General features: G+C 35.8%; 2 protein-coding genes and 1 long non-coding RNA gene across 6 annotated transcripts in view; 2 read left to right on the top strand and 1 right to left on the bottom strand.

The window, feature by feature from the left end:
- Positions 1–4,102, top strand: part of LOC106871041 (GATOR2 complex protein WDR24) — a 34,596-nt gene extending 30,494 nt beyond the window's left edge. For both annotated transcript variants that reach the window (XM_014917302.3, XM_052970712.2), the window contains one exon: positions 974–4,102. In XM_014917302.3, coding sequence (XP_014772788.1) covers positions 974–1,109 — 136 coding nt within the window. In that variant the 3' untranslated portion in view covers positions 1,110–4,102. The remainder of the gene's footprint in view (positions 1–973) is intronic.
- On the bottom strand, positions 3,816–7,938 carry LOC149134179 (uncharacterized). The gene is made up of 2 exons (XR_016243160.1): positions 7,799–7,938; positions 3,816–3,972 (listed from the first exon to the last, which is right to left on the bottom strand). It is a non-coding gene; the product is annotated as an uncharacterized LOC149134179 (long non-coding RNA).
- A 443-nt stretch (positions 7,939–8,381) lies between these two features.
- Positions 8,382–27,753, top strand: LOC106871039 (cytochrome c). 3 transcript variants are annotated; one of them, XM_089357594.1, is made up of 3 exons: positions 8,382–8,458; positions 26,466–26,647; positions 27,543–27,753. In XM_089357594.1, exons 2-3 carry the CDS (start codon positions 26,467–26,469, stop codon positions 27,689–27,691), a joined length of 330 nt encoding a protein of 109 aa, XP_089213720.1. In that variant the 5' UTR covers positions 8,382–8,458; position 26,466; the 3' UTR covers positions 27,692–27,753. The 3 variants fall into 3 exon arrangements, with proteins under 3 accessions (XP_089213720.1, XP_089213721.1, XP_014772787.1); XM_089357595.1 differs by lacking the exon at positions 8,382–8,458 and adding an exon at positions 11,701–11,745; XM_014917301.3 differs by lacking the exon at positions 8,382–8,458 and adding an exon at positions 12,898–12,984.
- Position 27,754: the final 1 nt, after the last annotated feature.

The following is a 27,754-nucleotide window of genomic DNA, read 5'->3' as shown; positions in this document are numbered from 1 at the left end:
CAACAGTGCATATCCCCACACCTGACCTGAGCCATGGATGTATAGTTGAGTCAGTTTGATCCTTAGTAGCAAAGATGTAATCATTGCACCAACTGCAATCTGTTACTGGTGTATATCTTGTCCTTAGAGAAATGAACAAAATCTAAACTCAGAAACCTACAGAGATGGAACTAGATATTTTTATCCAGTGAACTATCATTTCTGTCACATCCATTATCATTATGTTTAGGAAATATTGATGTTATATGATGCTTCAGTATATTACTGGTAGATTATTGACCTCAACAGAATTTGAATTCCAAATGTCAGGGCATGCTGCGAAATATTTTACAAGTTTAATGCTTGATTGTTACTGCTGCTAACTTACTACTAAAAGTATTGCTCTTTATTGGATTTGTGGTGAGTGACCATGTCTGTGATTAGATGTAAACTTCTTTAGATAAGTATGAATATTACAATTCCTATTCTGATGTAAGTAGCCATATAGCTTCTATACAAGAATCCTATTTTTTTCTGGCCCCACTTCTTTCATACGTTAAGCCCTCTTCTCCTTGTACAAAGCCACCGCCTGCTCCCTTTCTATTGTAGCCCCGACTCAGTTGAAGGGAATCTTAGTCTTGAAAGCTGTACCTAATATGCTCTGTAAAGTGGTTAGAATTAAGAAAGGCATCCAACTGCAGAAACCATGCCAAAGTAAACACTGGAGCATGATACAGTTCTTGGACCTGTTGGATCCTATCAAACTATCAAACTTAAGTGACAACAATAATGATGGTAGTGATGGCAACAGTGGTGGTGGTGGTTCTCCTCCTTTTCCCTTCCTCTAAAGTTAATACTGGTAACCCATTTACGAATTTTTCTGATGAAAATGTACAAGTAATTCATTTTATTTACTAAACTTGCATAAGATGAATAATAAACAGAATAAATATTTCGTCATTCATGATATTTCTTTCTCTTTTTTTTTTTTTAGCTATCAACCTGTCAAACGACTGTATGTTTGGTGCCAGGGCTGCTCTCATGGTGGCCACCTCCAACACATTATGGACTGGTTTCAAGAAAATAAACAATGTCCCCGAGGCTGTGGACATTATTGTGAATATTCTTGACCTTTAAAAATTCTAGATGCTTCCCCTGTAAATTTTGACTAAATGTCTCTTTGTTTTAATTTTTCTTAAAGGAATCACTTTTGAATTAAAATCCAGATTAATGGATCAGAGAATCTGATTAAAAGCTAAATTCCTGTGGAATATCTGAAATTAAATGATCAGAATTGATCAATAATGAAAAGACAAGAAAATGAAAATTCTGTTTGTTGTTCGTTAAGGCAAACTTCGAGTTTGGAATCATGGAAAACAACGACTTAAAATATATTCCCTTCCCTTGAAAAGAAATATGTTAAGACTAGTAAGTAGATTTAAGCATTTTTCTGTTTTTTAAACATTAGAAGGACACCGAAATAATTCTTATTTTCTCGTTTTAAATAAAATAACAAAAACTTCAAATAATTTTTCAAAGATAAACAACAAAAATTATCTAAGCTCTGTTTCTACTAAACTGATATGAATTTTACAAAGTTTATATAATTGGAAAATATTTTTAAAACTTTACTACTGTTAGCTGTTGCCTCTACTTTGCACTGTCAGCACTTTGCCTAGCTGGGTTCACTTTGATAAAGAATTTTTTTTATTTTTTAAAATTTACAAATGGGTTCAATATGATGAATGTTTGTGTTCATTGTTGTAGACATAAGTGTAATACAGTGTGTTGAACATGTGTATGCAATGTGGTGAACACATATATGTGCAGTATGATGAGCTTGTATGTGTTCACTATAGCCAATGTGTGTGCTGTGGTGGCATGTGTGCATGCAGTGCAATGAGAAAGTGAGTTCAATGTGATGAATGTGTGTTCAGTATGATGAACATTTCTTCAATCTAGTGAACATGTGTGTTTGTTGAAATGAACAAGTATGTGTTCACTGTGATGAATGTGCATATTCAATGAGGTGAGAATATTTATTCATCAAGATGAACCTGTGTATCCAGTGTGATGAACATCTATATATTTAGAGCATATTCACTGATGAAAATGTGTGTTCACTGTGATCAATCTGCAGGGATTAATATTATTTTACAAAAATAAACAATTGTTTCGTTTCTATTTTCAGATTAATGATTGATAGCTTTCCTAGAAATCACAGATTTGTAGGACAAGTTGTAAGATATTATGATTGATCAATTACTAAACTAGATATATTATTGATAACTTGCATAGTTAGAGATCACAGGTTTATAGGGCAAGTTGTGGAATACATATCATCATCATCATCATCATCGTTTAACGTCCGCTTTCCATGCTAGCATGGGTTGGACGATTTGACTGAGGACTGGTGAAACCGGATGGCAACACCAGGCTCCAGTCTGATTTGGCAGAGTTTCTACAGCTGGATGCCCTTCCTAACGCCAACCACTCATATGATTGGTGAATTACAAAAGCAGATATAGTATTGAACAGTCAAATGTTTGACTGTGTTTCATTGTGAATATAACCATTTTATTCTTCAGGCCTCAGTTTTCCTAGCTGTCAAATATAGGTACTTCACCCTTTAGCATTCAGATTGCATTATCAGATGTAATGCTCATTTATTCACATTGTTTTGAATTAATCATGCATTATCTCAGCTTTGAGATTTTGATGATGTGATAATTTATTCTTAGAATGGCATTGTAGGGTATGTGTGAGAAGCCAGACCCAACCAATTTGAACATAAAACAGGTGGAATATTTGAGTCAGATATGGCCTGTTTAAATACTAAAGGGTCAATCTGAAAATCTTGCCATTAGATTGTCTTTTAATGACAAGATGTAGTTCTTATTTGCATAATGAAGCCAGAGATTAGTACTTGCTTTTAACCTTTTTGGTTACCATATTTCTGTTGAAATACTCTGCCTTAAGTTCAATTAATTTTGAAAACAATGCAGAATTTAGTAAAATAACCTTCTCATTAATAACATTAATGACAACCTTATTAAAACAGCTTAGTAGTAACATTACTAAACTGATGTTTGGAATGTGAATTCACCTGAAATTTTGATGGAAGGTTTTACTTTAGATCACTTTAAAGCAGGAAGTTTCTATCAGAGAACCAGAGATGGTCTTAGGTAGATTGGTATCGAAAGGGTTTGGAAATTGCAAGGATACTATTGGTGTAATTTATATGAAATAACCTTGAACTGGAACAAAACTCAAGTTGAAGAGTGGTCTTATCAACAGCTCCTTACTGTAATGTACCACTCTTTACTCCGGCTAACAAAGATATTCTATGACGATTGTCATAGAAACTCCACTTGAAAACTTCATTTTAATATAGTGTATATATATCTCTAGATATATAGTGTATATATATCTCTAGACTGTAGTCATGGGAATATTTGAGCAGAGCACCACAGTTAATGAAATACTAGTTATTTTTATATCACTTCTACCACTGATTAATGAATTGTATATCTCTGTGGTATCTATTGACAGCTAGATGGGCTAAGTCACAGGGGATTAAGTATTCTAGTTTTAGATGCAGTGCAGTGCTGGTGACATGATATAATCGGCGAACATTCTCACCAGAATGTTGATAGATATTAACCTGACTGGCTGTGATTTTTTTTTCTTTTGCCTGTGACAATTGAGGTTAACTGAAGGGACTTTCAAACCAGTAAATTCTAAAACTATAATGTGAATTATTCCAGTTTCAAAACTATTTCTCTCACAATTTCTTCAAGAATTTACAGATTAATGATAAAAGCAAGCCAAAAATGTTTTTAAGTGTTTTGAATATGTTTTAATATTTAGAAACAATATCAAAACTACTGTCTTACATTAATTTCTTTTCTTAGATTAACTTTTAAAATTGTTTCAACAAAATTTATTCTTTATTTCTTCTGTATTTATTTTACCCAGTATGTCTTTGAATGGCTGGATGTTTTTAAATCAAGATAAATCAATTTTGATTTTTGTAAAAAAAAAAGAAAAGAAAAGAAAAAATTAATAAAAATAAAATTTATGAAATCAAAATGTTAAAATAAAATTTCAAAAATACAATAAATCTGTTTTCTTAAACTTTCTCTTGTTGAGCTTAAACTAACAGTGCAAATGTTTTGTTTGTTTGTTTGTTTTTTTTTATTTGCCTTTGGTTTTCTGTTTATCTATCTCCTTCTCCATTAAACATTTGTTGATTTTACCAATTCCCAGATCACTTAAGGAGGAAACAGATTGTTCCTCATTTCTCAATAAAACCAGGAAACTCCCTTTCTATCAGTAAAACAATACAATCCAAGGAAACTAGGATTGAAATATTTTAGCAAACTGTACATTATTTACATTTTGTCCTCATCTTGTTTGTTGTTAATACATTTCGGCTGATATACCCTCCAGCCTTCATCAGGTGTCTTGGGGAAATTTCGAACCTGGGTTCTCATTCCTAAGGTATTTTTCGATGTTATTATTATTATTTAGGTCACTGCTTGGAATCAAACTCGGAATCTTGGGGTTAGTAGCCCATGCTTTTAACCACTATGTCATATGCCTGTGGGCAATTATGGAGTGAATTTTAGGGCTTATAAATCTAATATTTTCCTATCCTTCCTAAATACCGGTTCCCATATGCTACTCATATCTGCACTCGGTCTGCTTAGGAGGTTGTTGTGTCCTAGCATATGTGCTGCTACTTTTAGTTTTTGTATTTTCCAGTGATGTTCTCTGTCTATTATTTAATTTCATCCCACAGGGGGAGGTGGTCTCCATTTTTCCATACATGATCAGCTATACTCGATTTATCAATATCTCCTGTCACAGCTTTGCGATGTTCATCTACCCTTATTTTGAGGGGGCGGAATGTTTCACCTTTGTATAACCTACCAGGGATGGAGTACACACAGTCTTTGGTCATATTCTCTTCTATTGGTGGTTATACTCAAAGGAGATATTTGTGAAGTGTTATATTACTCTTGAATACTGTCCTGATGTCATATGGGCTGCATATCTTTTGTATCTTTTCAGAGAGGGCTTTCACATAGAGTAGACAGACTGTGGGCAGTTTATTTCATCCTCTCTTTTCTTCATAATTGAAGTGGATAGTATATTTTTGGGGTAGTTGTTGCTTAATAGATTGTTATTTATCTTTATCATTTCTTCATGGTGTGTATCACGATCACTACTTATATTCTTTGCACAATGTTTTAGGTACTGAGCAATCCCTCTCTTTACATTGTATGGATGGTGGGAATTGAAGTTTAGGTATCGTCCAGTGAAGATCAGCTTGCAGTGTATGGATGTCCTGAATCCATACTTGGTGCATGCTATTACTACGTCCAGGAATGTTAGCTGATTGTCTTTTTCCTTTTCCACTGTGAACTGTATGGATGGCTTTATTGAGTTCACATGATCTGACAATACTTGGACATCTTCCTGGTGGGGCCAGAGTATAAAGGTGTCATCAACATATCGCAGCCATAGGGTTAGTTTTAGTGGTGTTGATCCTAAAGCCAAATTCTCAAAGTATTCCATGTATATATATTGGCTGTTATCGGTGATAATGGTGATCCCATAGCTCGACCCTCTTCTTGTCGATATATATCAGTGTCTATTCTGAAGTAGGTAGTTTCTTCGCAGAAGGTCAACATTTACTATTGGTCTACTGGTACCTTCTTTTAGATGGGTGACTGTCACTAGTTTTTCTTGAATCACTGATAGTGCTCCATCAGTTGGGACTTTGGTGAACAAACTTATCACATCTAGACTCATCATCTAGTTGGATCCAAATGAGGGTATCCTTGATCAATTCTGTGAAGTGGATGGAATTCTTCATGTACAGTGTTGACTTTTCTGCTAATATTCTGATTATATCCACAAGGAAGCGGCTCAGTGGATGACATTCTGAACCTCTACAGCTCACTATAGGTTTTAACAGAATACCATCCTTGTGAATCTTAGGGAGACCGTACATGTGTAGCAGTTTACTATAGTGTTGAGTCAGTTGTCTGTACTTCATTGGTGTAAAGTGATCCTTGTTCTTGATCAAGGTCTGTGACAACTTCCTCTCTATTTTCAGAGTTGGGTTCTTTACTTTGCTGTAGCTACCATCACTTATGAGACTTGCCAATTTTTCAGAGTAGTCAAACTTGTTCATCACCTCTGTAGCATTTCCCTTGTCTGCTGGAAGTATTATGATGGAATTGTCTGTAGTCTTTTGATAGCAAACTTTTCTTCCTTTGTGATGTTTGGTTTGGGAAGTTTTGCTTTTTCTAGTGCCTGTCTCATTTTCCACCTTAGTTCATCTCCCTGAGCTTTTGGTATCTTTATGGCTATCTCTTCAAATATAGAACTGTATATCTAATCAGTACGGAGCCGACATTAGACTTCAATGGAGACATACAGAGAAACTCCATCAAAAACTAGCTCGTCTTTCAAACCATCTAACTTTCCTGTGTAGATGTAGAGACTCAAAGCTAATACCACCTGGCTTGAATGTAATGACACCAGTGGATTCATATAAAGCTTGAAGAGTAGTAGAATGAGCAGGACATGCCTTCATCCGTGAGAGGATCCATTATAACTGTTGGAAAAAACATCAACTAAATAACGAAATCAGAGAGAAGTTATCTTCATTACTTGGGAAAATAACCAGAGATGACGATAGAAAGAGAATCCAACAAGATCTAGAAAAGTCATAAAAGAAAGAATTTGAAAAGGTGAAGGCACGGAGGATGAAGACTGAAGTTCGTCACCCACCCGTGAAAGCACGAATTAAAGTAAGTAGCTGACATCTAGAAAGCTCTGAAGAAGCAGTATTAAACAAAGGTCTCAACTTTGCAACAACCATCAAGCGCATTCCATACTTAGACATAATAGTCCCTAAGGTCGCAAATTTGATAATTGGCAACGTGTTGTGTCCTTGAATAAGACGCTTGATTTCATGTTGCTCCAGTTCACTCACCTGGCAAAAATGAGTTGTACATGTATTTCAAAGGGCCATCCTTGTCACATTGTGGCATGCTGAATCTCCTTGAGAACTTCGTACATTGGGCCTCACCGAGGCGATGACTACGGACCGAGACCTTTGGAAATGGGCTGTGCGTGAGAAGACCCGGCAAGCCAAGTAAGATCGTTGCCAGTGCCCCTGGACTGGTTCTTGTGCGGGTGGCACATGAGATGCACCATTTTGAGCGTGGCCGTTGCCAGTACCGCCTGACTGGCTCCTGTAGGATTTTCGAGCGAGATCGTTGCCAGTGCCCCTGGACTGGCTTGTGCGGGTGGCACATAAAAGACACCATTTCGAGCGTGGCCGTTTTCGTGCGGGTGACACGTAAAAGCACCCACTACACTCTCTGAGTGGTTGGCGTTAGGAAGGGCATCCAGCTGTAGAAACTCTGCCAAATCAGACTGGAGCCTGGTGTTGCCATCCGGTTTCACCAGTCCTCAGTCAAATCGTCCAACCCATGCTAGCATGGAAAGCGGACGTTAAACGATGATGATGATGATGATGATGTGGGTCTGTGGAGTGCTCAGCCACTTGCACATTAATCTCACGAGCAGGCTCTTCCGTTGATCGGATCAATTGGAATCCTCGTCGTTCTAACCTACGGAGTGCTACTTGACTATAGAAGTATACTTTCGTCACTACGGCATATATCAGGGAAAATAGGATACATACAAGAATTATAATTTAAGTTATATCAGTCAAATTTCCTGTTGCATATACGAAATGAAGAAATGAATACTAATTTTCAAGAGAAATATTTACGTTAAAATGAAATTGAACAAAACAAATTTCTCTTCCCATGATGACTCTGTCATTTGCTCCCTCTCCTCATTCTCTTGCCACAAAGCCTTGAATGTGTACTCATTCTGCTCTCTTCACATTAACTCTCTCTTTCATATTCTGTAACCAACCAACCAGTCGACATTTACATCGGCTATTATTACTAACAAGGCGAAGGCAGCGAGCTGGCAAAGTCGTTAGCAAGCCGGCTAAACTGCTTAGCAGCATTTCGATCGTCTGCACGTTCTGAGTAAAAATAAGTACCAATTGAGCACTGAGATCGATGTAACCGGCTTGATCCTTTCCGCGAAACTGCTGGCCTCATGCCAAAATTTGAAACCATTATTACTAACAAGGCGGCATGCTGGACAAAATGCTCAGCGGCATTTCGTCCGTCTTTACGTCCTGAGTTCAAATTCCGCCGAGGTCGCCATCGCATTTCATTCTTTCGGGTCGGTAAAATAGGTATGAGTACTGGGGGTTGATATAATTGATTTGCCCCTCCCCCAAGATATCAGGCTTTGTGCCTGGTTCGTCTGAGTTCATTGTTTCATTGTTGTTGTCTTGTGTGACTGTCGTAGTAAAATGTCATTGATATATATATGGCGGACATGACTTTTGTTTATTTATAACGAACTTTGGGTGAGTGCATTCTTTGTATGTAATTGAATAATAAATGTAATAATTAAATTGTACAACTCGTTGTGTTATCTCTACGAGTCTTCCGAGGGAAATACAACAGTGCCTATAATTGAAAGAATGATTACTAACAAGACGGTGAGCTGACAAAATTCTTAGCGCGTCGGACAAAATGCTTAGCTGCATTTCTTCTGTGACTTTATGTTCTGAGTTCAAATCATGCCGTAGTCACTTTTGTCTTACATTCTTTAGGGTTGATAAAATAAAGTACCATTCAAGTATAGGGAGATTGTAATCGACTAAATTTCTTCCTCTTAAAAAAAAAAAAAAAAAAAAAAAACGTTGGCCTTGTACCTAATTTTGATACAATTGTACCGAAATTACCATCAGTAAAATTTAAAGATTCCGTACGTATGTACTTGACTGCAGTGGAAACTGTTTTCTTCTTTTTTTAATTTTTTTTTTATAGAAGGTAAAACAGTTTCGTCGGTCGACAACCACTGAAGTGTGTGGAATATGTGTCTAAGTTTAGATAAAGATTACTTGAAATTTTGTTGCACAACAAAACATTCTTGTGTTATAAACGATTCTGGAATCTCTCCAACTCACCTACTCAAGGGCATTCCCGGAATGTTGTTTAGAAATAATACATTTTTACATTCTATAATAAGATATTTATTCTGTAAATAAACAAACCTTAGGTTAGGAGGAAATGAGGCAATATGCATGGAAATAATGTTAAATTTTTCACGATGTGAATTTCACCTAAGTTTTTCTTAATTTCTTACATAACCTTGAAGGAAGGAAACCGCACGCAAGGTTAACTCTGAAATACGATGCTACACATAACATTAAACAACGCATGTGCTGTAGGTGTGTGAAGTGTTAATACACTACTTGTCTATAACAAGCAAAGACAAATAAGTCAAAGTCAATAACTCACTATTAAATATAGCATTGCAGAGCCCGTACTGTGAAATAACATCATTATGTAATCTAAGGCATGACTATTTTGATGCTCATCGGCTTTGTTTCCTCATAACATTCTTTAAAAGTCATATTCTTCAGAGAACGTTTTCGAAGGTGTAGATTACGATTATGTTCGTAAAAATTAAAAAAAAAAACTTCTTGAAGAAGTTTCGAATCATTCCATTCCTTCAACTTTGTTTTCTCGTAACTCTCTTTAAACTTCATATTTATTTAGTTAATTAATCTCTTCAAACATATGTATAAAGGCGGTGAACCGAAACTGACTGAGAATATCAATTAAAAAACAGAAAGAAATAATACAAGAAAAAAACCCAATCAAATATTTCTGTCTGGTGTGAGGAGCGAGACCATATACACTAAACTGTAGTGTATGTGTACTACATGCACATCGACGAAGCGACCATCTATTTGATTGTATTGATTTTTGAACACTTGATCACATATTCAGCGATGTTTTATCAGTTTTTCTCCTCGACTATTTTTATTTACTTCTACATCTTTCTCTGATGATAATGATGATGTGTTTTTATGTAAATATTTATCAACATGCCCAAGGACCCTGTGGTAAGTTTCCTAATACCCATGTGACATATCTTTTGAGATGAATCCCAAGAGAATAAATTGTGTAGCCTCAGAATAACTCTGATCGAAGGTACTCCAACCCTGATCATCTCGTCAATATATGACTACACAGTCCAATGTATTCTGCTTTATATTAAATGCTATAAGGTTTGTGATTACAGTCAAGCTTAGCGGCTATTTCTAGCAGATCAAATGACCATTTAAAGGCTTTCTTTTTCTCTTCTTAAAAAAAAAATACGAGAGTGTTGAACATAGCACCTGAACGCAGATTGTCCCATAGTTTCTGCTTCCATCTCTCCTCATCTGTATCCGGACCTGACAAACCCAGCTCTCTTTGTTGCAGAGCTTCGTCCATCTCCCAGATGGAGTTAGCCCATATTAGGAAGGAGAGGATGTTGCCTACTGAAGGGGAGCAAGCGTGGATGAAGGAAAGAAAACAGAAGAGACAGAGACGAGCACTTACGCAAACCTAGACCCCAAACCGTTTGAGCAAAGCAGCCTGTTCGCGGGACTCTCTCGAGATTCTGATATTGAAGTATTGGAAAGACGACGAAAATCTTTAAGAAAGACTAACTCTGAGAAATACAATAACTGAGGAATCGACTAGTAAATCCTAAGTATTAAAAAACCTTGGTGGGGCTCAGTTGCTTCAAGTTTTTTTAAAGTTTTTTTTTATAGTTGGTCAAAGTTAACCACCTTCGATCGAAAGTTGAACTCGAAAACTCGGTCAGTAATTGGGGCTCTTAGAGAGCACCATGCTGATAAGGAACTGCGATAGAGGGGAAGGAATTCGTAAACAGGTTTACAGTCTGCTGATGTGAAACTGAATGGTTGAGGAGCCAGAGTTCACATTTAGAACTGATGCTAAGGCCCCTACGATCAGGTTCTTCAGTCATCGTCGTCACAGTTGCTCCTTAGCAGGAGCCCCCCACCCCAAACAAGCATCGTTAATCTGCTAGATATTCAAGTCCAGGTCAGCTCCCATCTTGGTAACGGCATCGATACCAAGTGCAAATAGAGCAGGTTCGTGTAGATCACCCTGTTGGGTTCCAGAGGCAGATGCAATGGTCACCAAAGGAGAGGTAGGAGGGCTCTTGATAAGCTTGCTAAATAAAGTGGTAGAGCTGTGGAGCATTCTCCCTAACTTGCACGGAGCTTGACATCCCGACTGATGGAATTGAAGGAATTCCTGAGATCTAGATTGACTTTTGGAGTCTCAGAAGGCAGGTTGGTGAAAGCTCTAGTAGCATGAATGGTAGCCTCATAACCTAGCTTGGTACCAACCCCTAGCTAGATAGGGAAAAAATTTGGAAGACAGGCAGTTTGAAACCGAGCACAGACACACTTTCGCTGTGAACCGTCTAAGAATACACCCAGCTGCTATGGAGCAGAAATCACCACTGGGCTTCGTGAGACCAAATAGTTTAACCCTCAAAGGACAGGGGACAGATGTAGGGAAGGACACTCTCGGACGAGAACATCTTGATGAATTGGGTTAGGTGATACCATCTTTTCTTATGTTGAGTGAATCGTTTGTACTTCTATTATTCACGTATTCACTCAAGCTAATCTTAGTGTTTAGGACATCAATTACACTTGTCATAATGTATGTGTGAATGGCTAGCTTCAGTGACACACACACACACACACACATACGTACGTACACCTATTGCATACATGTTCATGTGAGGGAGGGGGGAGACAGAGAGAGCGAGAAGGTATGTTTTTTGTTTTTGCTTGTTTGCATGTATATTGCCTTTCTGTGTCTATTCACACACACACACTCTAACAAAACAACTTCACATACATATCACACTTTCTGTCTCGCTCACCCCATCAATACACACACATTCACATCAGTTTCTCTCTGTCTCTTTCGCTTTATGCCGACTTCAAAAGTCTCCTGTTCCTCCATATAAGTAAAAAAATAAAATTGATTGTCAATTTATTTTACGTAAAGCGACAATCTTTTACAGAAACATAAACAAAAGCACGTGCTTTATAAGTGACGTAAATTATATTAAAAACGAAAGATTGCTTTTTTTATTTACCCGCTACAAGAGTAGGAATAGCTAGGTTTTCTTGTGGACGAGATATATTATGTAACGTTATGTAACGTTCAATGACCGCTAAGTGAGCTGAAATACTATGCATAATTACAGATTGGTGCCCTCAAATTTGTTTTTTTTTTTCATGACTGACTGGAAAATGTTTATTTTTAAATAAAATTTTATAGCGATACGTTTTCGAGAGAGCAGATTACGATTATAATCTTAACATTTAAGCCAAAAAATACATTTTTTTTTTTTTTGAGAAAATTTCAGATTATTCTCCCAACTCTCGAACTTTGTTTCCTCATAACTGTCTTTAAAATGCATAATTTTAAAAGGAAATTTTGCAAAAATATGTTTTCGAGTGTGTAGATTACGTAAAGATGATGTTTGAAACATAAATCTGAAGAAAAAAATAAGTGAAAAATGGTTAAGTTATGGAAACAAAGCTGAGGTGGCAAGAAAGAACGATTTCAAGCATCTTTCTTCTAAATTTTATCAATCTATTTGCAATGCACACCCTCGAAATCGTGTCTCTGCAAATTTTCATTTAAAAGCACACATTTTTCAGGTTTTGAAGAAATGAAAATGTGGAGCACCATTCTGTAGTTATGCTAAATACTCTACACGAAAAGGCATGCGATGGCTTGTTTCACATCGAAATGAATTAATGCCAATATAGTTTCGAAATCAGTGCTGATGACTCGTAGGTTGTTAACTCCTGTAATTTATTTTTCTTCGAAAATCTCAATTAGGAAAGAACAGATTATCGATTGCGTCGAGCTCTCTCCACCTCTGCTTTGACGTCACTTCCCGTGTGTGTGTGTGACTCCGTCTTCTCTAGACTACAGTTGTGTCGTGTTCGTGCTAGTGTTTCGGTGTAGGAATAATAATTTAATATACAAGGTAAGATTTTAATAATCGATTTTCACCCACACTTTAACATCTTTCTTGTTTCACACATCCATATTTAACGGGAATATACTGTGACTAACACGAAACAATAGATTAATTAAAAGCTATTCTACCGACAAAGGTCACATTGAGAATGTGTCCTCCTACCTTCACATTGCAGCTGGCAATATCTAACTTTTCTTCATCGGCTCCCGCTTAATACACAAACCATATTTCCTAATCTTTTTCTTGTCAAACCGTTATTACGAACGCTTTTCAAATGGTCCTAATTCAAATTCTAATTCCAAACCTTCAATCACAAGATATTTAAATTGCCCCTTCAGCTTTCTCGCTGCTTCTATCGACTTTCTTCCCTCAACTACTCACCTGTTATTTCTAAATATAATAAAACTACTCACCCCTGTTATTTCTAAATATAATAAAACTACTCACCCCTGTTATTTCTAAATATAATAAAATTTGATGTCTTTGGTTAAATTTTGTTTTATCTAAAAATAACAGGTGTGTAGTTGTATGAGAAAAATTATAGATGGAAATAAAAAAAAAAGTTGGAGCCGATACTTTGCGTATTCTGTTTCTCTTTCATTTTAGAATTAAAGACAAATCTCTATTGATTGATAGATTAGTTGCAGTGAAGTTATTCTAAATACTTTGTTTCAATCCCTCTCAGAATTTTTTTTTTTTCAACATAGGGAATTATCAATTGAATTAGTTTAACATTTTTCAATTAATTTATTTTATCGACCTGTCAGAATCGAACTTAGAAGTAATACCTTCTTAGCAGCAACAAGAAGACATCACAAATAAATATCACGTACACTGGTAATAAAATACTGGTAATTAATACCCAATATAAAATTCATAGCCCAGAAAAATATCAAAAAATGACTACATGTATTTAATTATCATGTTCTTTTTGGATCCCGCAAGACTACATTTCATTTGCATCAGCATTGACATAGATGCCACTAAGACATTTAAGGCCTTACGTAATATCCAAAAGTCATTGTAGTTAACCCTCGAATCCATTTTATTTTAGAAGAATAAATTGAATTCGCTCAGAATTGACGAGTATCTAAATAACCAAATTTCACTCACAAGCCTTTTGTCAACCTATGGCTAATGTACTGTGCGTTCGATTCGGACACGGAACCACGTTGTTGTAAAGCGAACTTGTTAACCTCACAGCATGCCTGTACTTGGCAGATCTACCCTACCCTCGAATAAAAGACCACTTGGATATGTGGCTTTGTTGCCGTCGGAGTCCACTCATTTTTTTTTTCATGACTAAACCAGTAATTAGGCATTTAGAAGGTAGGGCTGCCCACATTCTTCCCTAGTTTTAATGTCTCTAAGGGAATCTGGCAATTTTAGTCGTTTTCAGATATCGGGGCTAATGCTGTTTCGCACCACCTTGAAAATTTTTTTTCGTATTTCTACGTTTTAGATGTCGAAGATTACGAATATGCAAACAAAAAAAAAAATTTATATTTCACCCCACCCCCCCAATTTGAATTTTTTATCTTCTTAAAAAAGAATGTTTTTGAATATTCGTAATCTCCGACATCTAAAACGTAGGAATCCGAAAAAAAAAATTTTTTATGCATTTTTTAAGGAGAGGTGCGAAACTGCATTAGCCCCCAATTTCTTCTGCATATTATTACATCAGATTCATGATAAAAACAATAAAATAACTAGTACAAACAAGCGAAGAAGTTCTGTGCTCGGCCTGCTAGAAATAACAGCCACATTTGTGTTAAGTGATTCACAAGACCATTCATTGAGTCGGAACCCTAACCCTAACACCATCGATTATATTGTGTTAGTATCTCTATTAGATCAGTGGGATTAACCGAATCATTAGAGTAACGAATAAAATACCTATTTCTTCCGGCTTTTAAGTTCTGATGTCGAATCTCGCCGAGCTAATTTTGCCTTTTATCCTTTGTGAAGTAAAAGAGTTGATGGTCTCGACTACTGCCCCTTCCCTCTAATTTTGAAAGGCTTCGTTAAGGATTGGCTATGATTCACTCTACGTACATTTGAGATATTGTGAATGTTTATAGATATATATATATAGGTTTATTTATTTATTTTGAAAAATTGAATTTTTACAAATTTTTTTTCTTTACAGAATCATAATCTCCTTATTTTTCTGCGTATTTCGCTAAAAAAAAAATTTAAGTGAAAATTTAAGAAATGGGGGTGGGGTGGAATTAAAATTTTGAAATGCAGATTTTTTTGCAGATTCGGTATCTCCGCACTCGATATTGTGGATTCCTGTAAAAAAAAAAAAAAAAAAAAAAAACAACCTATAAATATCCCAAAGGGGGCACGGTCCGTTGTCTTTACTTCCGCCATATATATATATATAGATATAGAAAGACATTGTTGAATTTGGGGATGGTCATGTTGCCAATTTAGCCAATAAAAACACATGCACTATATATTTTGGTGTTAATTTTTTTACATATAAAGATAGATAGATATTCACACACACATTCGGAAATTCCCAAACTTACATCATTCAGAATTAAATGTTCTTGAAACTAGTCAATCGGAGGAAATTGTTAAGGTCTTTGTCAGTCAGGCAATGTTATTTAAATATTTTCTCAGGTCAAGTCTTTTTAAAAACTAGTTTTTCAAACCAACACCATTTCAATAGTTTTCATTGAGCTGAGGTTTTGTTAGCTGGTCTTTTTTTTTTTTTTCTTTTTTAGTATTCCTGTTTCATACAACGGAAATTACAATTCTGACTTCGCTACTACCAACCACCAAATAAAGTTCCAATTTTTTCACATTTTGTTTCCAATACGATTTCGGCACTTTTCTGTTTCGGAATATCTGTCCCTCTAAGTCCCATACCTCATTGGAAGAGTAGGGAAGTGGATGGAGAACAAAATGTTTAAAAAATAAAAACTTTTTTTTTTGGTGGTTGGTAGTAGGGAAGTCAGAATTGTAATTTCTGGGTAAATATTTCGTAAAGGACCCTTTATCGCAAATAATTAATACGTAGGAGCAGGGCGTGCTAGAAATAGCAGTCAAATTTTTCCTTTTCTGGGGAAAGGAATCGTTTACGTGTGATTTCGATGTCACATTCGTTGAAAGCATGAGAAATAACCAGGGGAAAGGGGGAAAAAAAACCCGTGAAACAAAACCCTGTGTGTGGAGAAACCCCTTTCTTTTCCGGAAAAAAGTGACTTGAGGCATGTTTGGAGGTCAGATACGTTGAATGCACTCGAGAAAACTTGTAGAAAAATGATTTCACACCGAGGTACGAACGGGTCCTTTACGAAATATTTACCTTCAGTATTTTAAATAGAAATTAAAATCTGCCCGCCTTGACCGCTCAATGACCTATGAATCACACAGCATCTCTTTCGCCTTTTGAAGGTCATCTCCTATTCATTCATAGCTATTGCTTTGTTTCTTCACTTCTGGGCTAATTCTGCCGAGGCGGATATGCGGAATTATGATGTAAGCACGTGCTAAAACCCCTATAACTTTTTTATTTTTACGAATTTTTACAAAATTCTTTCGCACATGTCTTCTACATAATAGAATACGATTATGCAATGAAGTTTAAAATTTCCCCTTTCCACTGTTTTTCTATTTTTTAAAATCCTTGGTTTTAAAATACTATTCGTTTCTCTTTATAATTTCCAAATAATTTTTTAAATACTTCGAACTGAAAATTGAAAACGTTTAAACAATCGCGCGTGCGCATGGCGACCAGAGAGCATCTCCACTAGAATCACGTGTTTGGGTCAAACTAAAGGGTTTGACCCGGTGGGAAATAAAAAAATAAAATATTCTAATAGGTGTAAAACAACTTGCTGCGAAAGAATATGAAGAAAAAAAAACGCGCGCTCGCGAACGTGGGGAGTGGGGAGAGGACTCGGAACATTCAGAATGTGAATGTTCCGAGACGCCTCACCGGAGCCAAGAAACAAAAGAAAAATAGTGTAATAGATGTAAAATGACTTGCTCTGAACGAATATGAAGAAAAAAATGTGCTCTCGTGTGTGTGACGTGTGACGATATGAATGTACCGAGCCCTCATCGACATGCGACCAGCGCATATCTCCACTAGATCCACACGATCAAAATTTCATTCAATCAAATTTCAATTTGATTGTAATCTCGCTAGGGGTCACTCATATTTCTAGACAAAAAATAGAAAGAAAAAAAACAGTGGTCAGTTTTGTTACTACGTGCTTACATCAGAAGTCCGCCTCTCCTGACATTAAAATATCAATGCAGTTATATTTAGTTCGAACTCTTGGCAATGTTTGGAAGTGGAGTAAGACAGCTGGGATGATTAGAAGAGACACTGTTGGTTGGGTGTTATATGTAGGCCATTATGTAAGTGGTTCAAGTGACAGAAGAAACTGTCAACGAGTGAATAGTTACTAAGCAGCCAAGTAGTAGAACTTCAGTTTAGAAGACTTACCAGCTCAATGTGGAAGTACTTTGTTCTGAAAAAAAAAAAACTGTAGTATACTGTTCGATATATCTTATATAATATATATGATATATTACATAATATATTATGATGGAGGTCTGGAATAGCACACCCACACAAGTTGGATTTTCTCCGTTTTGACAGGAATTAAAAAAAATTTTTTCACCAACATTTTGGATGTTTCCCCACCGCCACGTGCACACAATGAGAAAAATAACTTTTTTGTGTGTGTGTGTCTGGGGATAGTCATTTTCTTTTTGTGCCTTATAATTTAACTTATTTTTCTTTGTAAAATTACGAGTGTTCGCACCTACCTAACTCACAATCCCACTGGTATAAACGCCTTAATATTGTTATTATTACTGATATATATAATTCATTTGCTAAAACTTGGAGGGAAATTAAAAGTCTGAAAGAAAGTGAAAATCATTTAATTATTGTAATGGTGATGATTACTGTCCTGATGGATTTTCACAGATTTCAACACCCTTTTTTGTTTTTTAACAAAAAGGTTTTCAAGTACATAGGGCAAAAAAAAAAATTGGAAAAAGTCTGATTTAAGGAAGTGGGTGAAGTAAAAAAAAAAAAAACATTTCAAAAAAATTTTTTTCGTAAAAAGCTTTCCCCTATCATTTTTGAAGTGCTTGGTGATAAAAACAAATTTGAAAAGTTCTCTTCAAATCGGAGTAACTCCTACTTATGTGGCGACCTATTCCAGATCTCCACCAAAATATTTGGCGTGACTGTGTAGTTAGAAGTTTGCTTTCCTACCACATGGTTTCAGGTTCAGTCCCACTTAAGCAAATGTCTTCTATAACCTCGTGAGTGGATTTCGTAGATGGAAACTGAAAAAAGCCCATTCTGTGTTTATATATATGTTTGTCCTCCACTTAACAACTGATATTGGTGTGTTTATGTCCCCTGTAACTGAACAGTTCTTCAAAAGAGACCGATAAAATAAATGCCAGGCTTAAAAAAAAAATACTGGGGTCACTTCGTTCAACTAAAATTCTTCAAGGTAGTGCCCCAGCATAGTCACAGTTTAATGACTGAAATGAGTAAAATAGAATATATATATATATATAAGCAAACCTGTATCATCTTATTTACTCTTCAAAATTCAAGATCCACTTACTACTACAAATATTCTAGTCAAGAATCTAAACATTATTAGGCTAATTGGTATACATTACAGATTAGTTTGTGGGGCCTAGACTTTTGAAGATTTTTATTTTGTATTGTTCATGTTTAAGAAGTGTATAGTGCAAGACTGTTTTTCTAAGAGTTGGAATTGTTTTTCATCTTGTTAAAGGAAACCAGTTATTGCTTTTGCATTGAAGATGTTTTTGAAGTTTCAGTTTGTGGTGGCCTTTGATGTCTAGTCGGAGGTATCTAGATTGCATGCACATGATCCCTGTGTGCAAGATGGTAAGAAGGCATGATGGCTGTATCATTTTTGTTGGTGTGTGTAGTTTGTAGTAACAGTAACTTGGACATTAATGTAGAGAAGTATACAGAGTTGGAATGTAGGCTGGATGTGAAAGTTATGGAGCTGAAGTTAGCTGGTTGTCAGTCTTTTGTTATGAGACAAACCACTGTACCTCTGTTTACAGGGACCTCTGTAATGAGAGAGAGAAAAAATATTGGTATTTGATTAGGATGGTAATGAAGCTCTGGCGCACACCAAGGATAATGATAATGTAATGAACATTGTTAGAACCGGTGAGGTTTGTGTGTGGAGTTGGAAGCAAATGTGGTAGCTTTATCTGCAGGATTGTTATTTAGTGATGTTGGTGGAGAGATTCCTCAGCGTTAGAGATTCTCTTTAGAAGTGGGTGAGAGAGCTTGGTAGTGGCAGTGGGTACACTTTTCAGTTTAGAAGAATGTGTTACATTTTCTAAATATTTTAAGCAGTGGTTGTTTACTCACTCGGAGGGTTGTGAGCGGGATATGGCAATTAATACCTTGGACATTGGTATTGGCTACCTGTTTTAACAATCTTTCATAGGTCAGAGATTAAATATACATGCATAGAACTGGCAAAGGTTCAACTGGATAGCTTGAGGTACCACAGGGTTCATTTCACAAGAGGTGTGCAGTAGAAAGATGTGCTGCAGATTAAGCAGTGGCCAGAGAATTTAATGGCTGTGTAAAGACTAGGCTTGGAGGTGAGAAAGTAAAGGGTGTTGGGAAAGTTGTTGTGCATTTGTGAATGGTGTTAGTGGATGAAGATATAAGTGCAGATGGTTCACAATAGCATTTTGGTAATGAAGAGAAATTTTGTACATTTATGTTATTGTGGATGCTACAGTATAGAAGACTGTCGTTAATTTGAGGCATCTGGAGAGTGTTGGTTTTAGTTGATGAACTTGAACAAATAAGGAAGTCATCATCATCATCGTTTAACGTCCGCTGTCCATGCTAGCATGGGTTGGACGATTTGATTGAGGACTGGTGAAACCGGATGGCAACACCAGGCTCCAATTTGATTTGGCAGAGTTTCTATAGCTGGATGCCCTTCCTAACACCAACCACTCAGAGAGTGTAACGGACACGCACACCCGCGGTTGGTATCGCCGCCGAGACGACGGCGCTTTCGATCACGCCTGCGGTTCGCCGGCGGAACTCCGCCGCACGACAGTCTTTCCGCCACCTAAGCATCGGTCTGAATTCGGCTGCTCTGTTCAACCTGGCGCGTACGTGGTGGCAACTGTCGGCCTTTCCGTCCGCCGCGGTCGGGGTGTGAGTCGGACGAAACGACCGTCCGATCGACAGCTGCTTCCCCTACTAGTAAGTTTTTGATTTAAAATGACTGAAAATCTGTTGCTAACACCCAAGTAAAAGTAAGAACAGTAGTTGAAATACAAAATATTGAAAGCAGAAGTGGGTTTGAGATAGAGAAAGAGATATTAGTGTCAAAAACGAGGACAGGATTTATTATGTCATATGAAATAGTGAGTACAGTTAATGTTAGACTCCTCCAGTTGGAATATTTATTTCTTTATTGCCTACAGGGGGCTAGACATAGAGGGGACAAACAAAGACAGATAAAGGGATCAAGTCGATTACATCAACCTCAGTGCATAACTGGTACTTATTTAATCGACCTCGAAAGGATGAAAGTCTAAGTCGACCTCAGTGGAATTTGAATTCAGAACATAACAGTAGACGAAATACCACTAAGCATTTCACCCGGTGTGTTAACGATTCTGCCAGCTCGCCACCCTACTCCAATCTGAATATCAATATAAAAAAAATGAGGATTGTCTTGTGAATTGAGTCCTCTTTCATTCTTAGTTAAAACTATTCCATGTGACTTCCTGTGAGTTAGGCTTAGCTCTTTAGCATTCAGATTACTCTGTCAAATGTAATGCTTATTACATTGTTTTCAATCAATTATGTATTATCTGGTAACTTTGAGATTTCAAAGATGTGATTGCATATTTTTAGAATGACATGGTATGGTAGGTGTGAGAAGCCAGATCTTGCTGGATTGAATTTAAAACAAGTAGAATATTTTGACTGGATATTGCCATATGCTAAAGGGTTAAATACATCGACTTCCTAGATCTTCTCCCCTAAAATTTTTAGGCTTTATGATTAAGAAGCATTAACTTTCAAACGAGTCCTTGAGAAGTTAATTGTTCAATGTAAGTAAATTTAGTACAAAGTACAAATATCTTGTGATCAATGCCTAGTGACCTTTTATCAATAATCATTTGTACAGACAGTTTTTTTTTTTTTTATCTACGACAACAAATAGTTGTTAATTGACTTGTTATCTTAACTCATCATCATCATCATTTATTTTATTTGAATATGGCCATAGCCACTCCCAGATAAGTGAGATTCTATCAACTGATTTTCACTTGGATTTGGGAGAGGAGATAGGTGAACTTGGTTGGGGGTGGTACGTACCATATTCATTATATAACAACATGCCTTCGTTACTAGACTAAACACATAACTAATTGTTTTTATCCATTCAACTAATTACTTCCCTCACATTCTTCAATGTTTATATTTAATGTTTTCTTCCTTATCTATTGTATGATATGAATGGCAATTGTAATTAATTATTCAAACAGTAAGTTTTTTGACTGTTGGCTGCTCTTAACGTAAAACAATCATACATTAGAATGGATTAGGTAGCTTTATTGAAATATTAAAGTTCAATAGCTCAATTGTTTTTTTACTATCGATTTATCCTCTCTGTGTGTTAATTTTGTTGTTGCTAAACCATTTTTTCCAGTCCTTAGAGCCAACCATTGAACTGAGAATACCACATAATACAATTAACTGTAACGTTAATAATCATACAGTAATTAGACTTTAATCCGCCTCTCGCTATTTAGTGTTGACTCTTGATTTTTAGTTTCATAATCAATGAAATAATCATCATCACTGTTTTAGTGTACACTTTGCCATGTTTCCATGAGACGGATTTTCTGTGGCTAGATACACTTCCTCTTGCAAACCCTTACTTGTTTCCATACAAGGTAATATTTCCCTTTAGCCAGGCATGTTTTCACAAAATGCTGGAAATGAATGTCATTGATTTAGAACATTATACAATATCAAGACAAGGAGACCCAAACATACACATATAGGTTGTACTTCTTTCAGTTTCCATCTACTAGATCCACAGACTTTTTGGTCATCCTGATGCTATAGGTAGAAGACACTTACCCAGGGTCCCATCAAAAACAGTATTACTTTGTAATACTCATCATATCTGTACAGTAATTAAAAAAAATTAACAATAAATTCTTATGTAGACACTTGCAATGTTTTGTAAATAAATAGTGATCTTCAATTTAACACTATTTTTACAAGAGCATTAATTTGGATGGTGGGCAACAGAATTAGTAGTGTGATGTATGATTAAAATGCTTTGCAGTATGTAGTTACATGTCTTTATGTTCAAATCATACCTGGATCAACTTCAACTTTCACATTACATTTGAGTATTGATCTTGGTTAAATCAACCAAACCCTTTTCTTTAAAATGTGAAGCAGAAATAGCTTATTGGCTAGATTTGCAAAGTGGTATTTCAGTCTCTTATTACTTTGTCTGAGGTCAAACTTTCCATAGTCTTACAGTTCTATATTTAAGAGATGAAGAATTATGTACATTATTTGCATTTGACAGATATTTGTCCTCATCTTGTTTGTTGCTATCACGTTTCAGCTGATATACCCTCCAGCCTTCATTAGGTGTCTTGGGGAAATTTTGAACTTGGAATCTTGGGGTTGTGCTCTTAACCACTATGCCATATGCCCGTGGGCAATTATGGAGTGAATTTCAGGGCTTATAAATCTAATATTTTCCTATCCTTCCTTAATACCGATTCCCATATGCTACTCATATCTGCACTCAGTCTACTTAGGAGGGTTGTTGTGTCCTAACATGTGCTGCTGCTTTTAGTTTTCGTATTTTCCAGCGGTGTTCTCTATTATTTTAACTTCATCCCACAGGAGGAGGTGGTCTCCATTTTTCCATACATGATCAGCTATACCCGATTTATCAATGTCTCCTGGTGTCACAGCTTTGCGATGTTCGTCTACCCTTATTTTGAGTGGGTGGCATTGTTTCGCCTTTGTATAACCTACCACAGCTGCATAGGATGGAGTACACGCAGTCTTTGGTCATACTCTCTTCTATTGGTGGTTTTACTTGGAGGAGATATTTGTGAAGTGTTGTATCACTCTTGAATACTGTCCTGATGTCATAGGGGCCGCATATCTTTTGTATCTTTTTGGAGAGGCCTTTCACTTAGGGTAGACAGACTGTGGACAGTTTATTGGTTTCATACTCTCCTTTCTTCATAACTGGAGTGGATAGTATGTTTTTTGGGTAGTTGTTACTTACTAGATTGTTATGTAGCTTGATCATTTCTTCCATAGTCTTGTTGTCTCATTGTGATCACTCTGTCTATAGTTTTCTTCCACTTGTCTTATTGGATAGTAATACACATTTCACACCATATACCAAAAGTATGTGTATTCTTACGTAAGTTATCTTATGTTATTCAGGTTGTATTTGAAGTACAAAACAGATCTTCATTACACATGTTAATTTCTCAGAGAAAGATTTCGTTCATTAACAACATAAGCATTTGTTTTCTTAAACATTTTCAATTCCTTCTGTACTGATCAACTGGAGAAATTTGCTTTGTATGGAATGAAATGATACACCTAATTATTAATCACTTGTTTACAAATATCTGATTAGAAAAGTTAAAAAACAGTTATAGATTAAAATTTGGATGACATTATTAATAGCAGTTAAAAGATCAGGTAAGAATGCCGTAGAATTGTTAACAAACATAGGAGATAAAATAGGGTTAAAGTAGATACTAGTGGTCAGATGAAAAGTAGTTAAAGATTTTTGATAAAGTATAAATATTTATTAGCAATAAATATTTCCAATATTTGCTTTAATAAATCTAGTTGGATAAAATTAAAATTTCATGGTTTATGCCAGGGGTTCTCAACCATTTTTTAAATCTGTGGACCCCTTTGATTGCTATTTTATTTCTGGTGGACACATCAAATGCAAAATGTTTTCAAGGGCCCTTGAAAAACTATTGTGGATCCCCAATTTACTATTTTGTTGCATGGACCCCCAAAAATCTTATATGGATCCTGGTTGAGAACCACTGGCTTACACCATCAAGTATTTCAGCACCCACTTTATTCTATTTAGTTTAGTTCACTATTGCCCTGTATCTTTTTTCACAAGTATTGGCATGATAAAGATGTTAAGGAAAATTGATAAACCATTAGTTTTGTAATATTCTACTAATATCTGTTTTGTCCTTATTCAACATTGGCTGTATGTTATATTATCTAGGATGCCCTCAACATTTTAATTATCGAATCTCATTTAATCATGTATTGATTCAGTACTTTGTCATTTGTTGATTTTTACTGTGTTAAAGAGTTTTAGTGCTTTCTCTAATGGTTTTATCGTATGATCTAATGACATTTAGTAAATAATGACGATGGTAATAATCTTATAATTTACATTGTATAATCAAGTTCAATTAAGATGAAAGTTACTGCCCTTACTTTTAAAACTGCCAAATTATTTCATGAACCACATGTATACATCTCTCTCTCTCTCTCTCTCTCTCTCCATCTTTGCAGTTTTCTATATAAAGATGAGTGAAATGGTTTCATATTGTTGAAGCAAATATTTTACAGCTTAATGCTCTTATTGTTGGCTAACTTGTCATTTGTGGGAGTAGCATATTTGAGGTAAACTCTAGAATTTGAATAAGCTGATGATGGTTTGTGTTGAGACCATTTAGTCATGAGAAGAATCCTTAGAAGGATTTACTAAGTTCAGTTGCTACGAAGATTGAAAAATCTAACATGAAAGGCTCTTGTTTGAGAGGAAGATAAAGTAGTGGTGTCATTTTGATGAAAGAAACATTTCTCTGCTCTCTCTCCTTCAGTCACATGAAAGGACCTTTATAGCAATGAAACTTATTGAATTGGTATGGACTAAGCATTGTGTGTTAGATTAGAGGGTTGCTGTACAGTCAGCGTAGCTATGTCATTGATACAACTGATATATAATATTTGAAACATTTTGATTCAGCTCCCTGTGACTTAGAAGTTTCATGCACCTCTAAATGGGAGCTTGCTTCTTTCAGGCTTGACAACTGATGCTGGTGGGTTTACGTCCCTGTAACTTAGCGGTTCGGCAAAAGAGACCGATAGAATAAGTACTAGGCTTACAAAGAATAAGTTCTAGGGTCGATTTGCTCGACTAAATGCGGTGCTCCAGCATGGCTGCAGTCAAATGACTGAAACAAGTAAAAGAGTAAAGAGAGGGATTGGTCAGTGCCTAAAACATTGAGCAAAGACTATAAGTAGTGATCCTGATACACGCCACAAAGAAATGATCAGGCTAAGAAATAATCTACTGTGCAACAACTATTCAGAAAATATACTATCCACTCCTGTTAGGAAGAGGAGAGAGAGGATGAAGCCCATAAACTGAGCACAGTCTGTCTACCCTATGTCAAAGGCTTCATACAAAAGATATGCGGTCCATATGACATCAGGACAGTATTCAGAAGTAATACAACACTTTTCAAATATCTTCTCTGAGTAAAACTACACATGGAAGAGAATATTACCAAAAACTGCATGTACTTTATCCCATGCAGTTGTTGTAGGTTATACAAAGGTGAAACATTCCACCCACTTAAAGTGAGGGTAGAGGAACATCGTAAAACTGTGACATGAGGGGATGTTGAAAAATCAGGTATAGCCGATCATGTATGGGAAAACGGAGACCACCTCCCACTGTAGTATGAAGTTAAAATAATGGACAGAGAACATCACTGGAAAATACAAAAATTAAAAGATGCTGCACATATGCTAGGACACAATAACCTCCTTAGCAGACTTAGTGCTGATATGAAAGTAATATGGGAACCAGTGTTAAGAAAAGATAAAATACTAGGTTTATAAGCCCTAAAATTCACTCTATAATTGCCCACATGCATATAGCATAGTGGATAAGAGTGCGGGCTACTAACCCTCGGATTCTAAGTTCAATCCCAGGCAAGGACTTGAAAAATAATATCAAAAAAAAAAATAACATCAGTAACATATCTTAGGAATGAAAGCAGTTGTTTTCTGACCCCCTAGTTGCATTTAATGACATATGTAATTCTCCTTTTGGTGAGACATTGCAAACTGCTGTTCATATTAATTTTATATATATACATATACACACACTTCCAAAAAAAAAAATAATATAAGGTAAAATTCAATAAAACTATGATTCTCACATTTAATGTACTCAGCATTAAATGAATTTTATTTTATGTTATGAAATTCCAGTTAGATGCACAAAATCACGAACATTATTTGGTTTGAAGATATGCAAATTTCATTCAGTTTATTATATTTAAATTTGATAAATTCATTAATTATTTTAAAGTTTATAACAATTTATATTGACTTGGCATATTTTTATTTCTAGGATGCCAATTCCTGCTGGAGATGCAGTTAAGGGTAAAAGCATTTTTGTCAAGCGCTGTGCTCAGTGCCATACAGTAGATTGTGGTGGAAAGCACAAAACTGGACCAAATTTGTCTTGTCTGATAGGACGTAAAACTGGCCAGGCACCTGGCTTTGCTTACACCGATGCCAATAAAAACAAAGGTAAGTGTTACTGGAGAATTCTTGGCTCTTTACTAAGTGTTCTGACAGTTCTGTGAATATATAATATATATGTGTGTGTTGTTTATTGTATGTTTTAGCAAAATTGGCCTCTATTTGTAAGTCATGCGTTAAAATTTCACCTATCTGATTCAGTCCTATGAAATGGTGTACCATATCTCAACAAATGAAATGAGAACTTATTAGTACTTCCTTAGTACGCAAAATGTCATACAACGTCAGGAAGCATGACGAATAAAATTGGAAAATAGGATGGGCAATGGGAAATTACATAAGTGGCATTAAGCTTGCCATATGGAAAAAAAAAATATGAAATTTGAATGGAAATTTAGTAATTGTTATAAACTCTGAAAGGAAGGGGACATAATTGCTAGAAATGAATTAGTGACAGACCAACTATTGCTTTTTCACTGAAACCAGTAGACATATTACTCACTTTGTATGAAAAGTCTTGAACTAAATAGTACTTTGAGGTTTGTTGACATTTTCTATCAACAAAAAAAATAAGAAAAAAATCATCCTCTAGTTCTCTGTTTTCAGAGACATGGTATAAGGAAACCTGTGAGGGTTAATGACAGAAAGAGAATCTAACTGTAAATATTATGTGTACTCATTCAAACTTGTGCTGGCATGGAAAAAATGAATGCTAAATAAGCAAATATTGATATATGCAATTTTAATGTCCATTTTTACCTTGCCTGCACTTCCAAGCAAACCTGCTCTGCACAGCAAGTTGCTAGTCATCTCTGCCAATTTATTCACTCTTTTTAACATTTCATAATATTCTTTTTCTTTCTATTAGAAATATTCTGTTTAAGAATCTTAGTAAATGGTGTGTAACAAAATTATTGACTTTCTTTTTATCTGTATTTTCTAGGTATTACTTGGACAAGGGAGACTCTTTTTATTTATCTGAAGAATCCCAAGGAATACATTCCTGGCACAAAGATGATATTTGCAGGTATTAAGAGAGAAAAAGAACGAGCTGATGTTATTGCCTATCTGGAGGAATGCTGTAAATCATAATGACAATTGACTTAGTGATCTCAAAATAATAGGATTAGATAATAAAATAGGCAAAAATATAAT

This window comes from Octopus bimaculoides, chromosome 9 (assembly GCF_046866305.1).
Source record: "Octopus bimaculoides isolate indiv1 chromosome 9, ASM4686630v1, whole genome shotgun sequence".
NCBI classification, from domain to species: Eukaryota; Metazoa; Mollusca; class Cephalopoda; order Octopoda; family Octopodidae; genus Octopus; species Octopus bimaculoides.
The sequence above is the reverse complement of the archived record's forward strand: the minus strand, read 5'-3'. Positions and strand labels throughout refer to the sequence as shown.

What these genes read in the sequence shown, in the direction of transcription:
- LOC106871039 (XM_089357594.1), top strand. Translation starts at nt 26,467, where the DNA reads ATGCCAATTCCTGCTGGAGATGCAGTTAAGGGTAAAAGCATTTTTGTC. An exon ending in CGATGCCAATAAAAACAAAG is followed by an intron (nt 26,648 to 27,542) that starts GTAAGTGTTACT and finishes TGTATTTTCTAG; the next exon opens with GTATTACTTGGACAAGGGAG.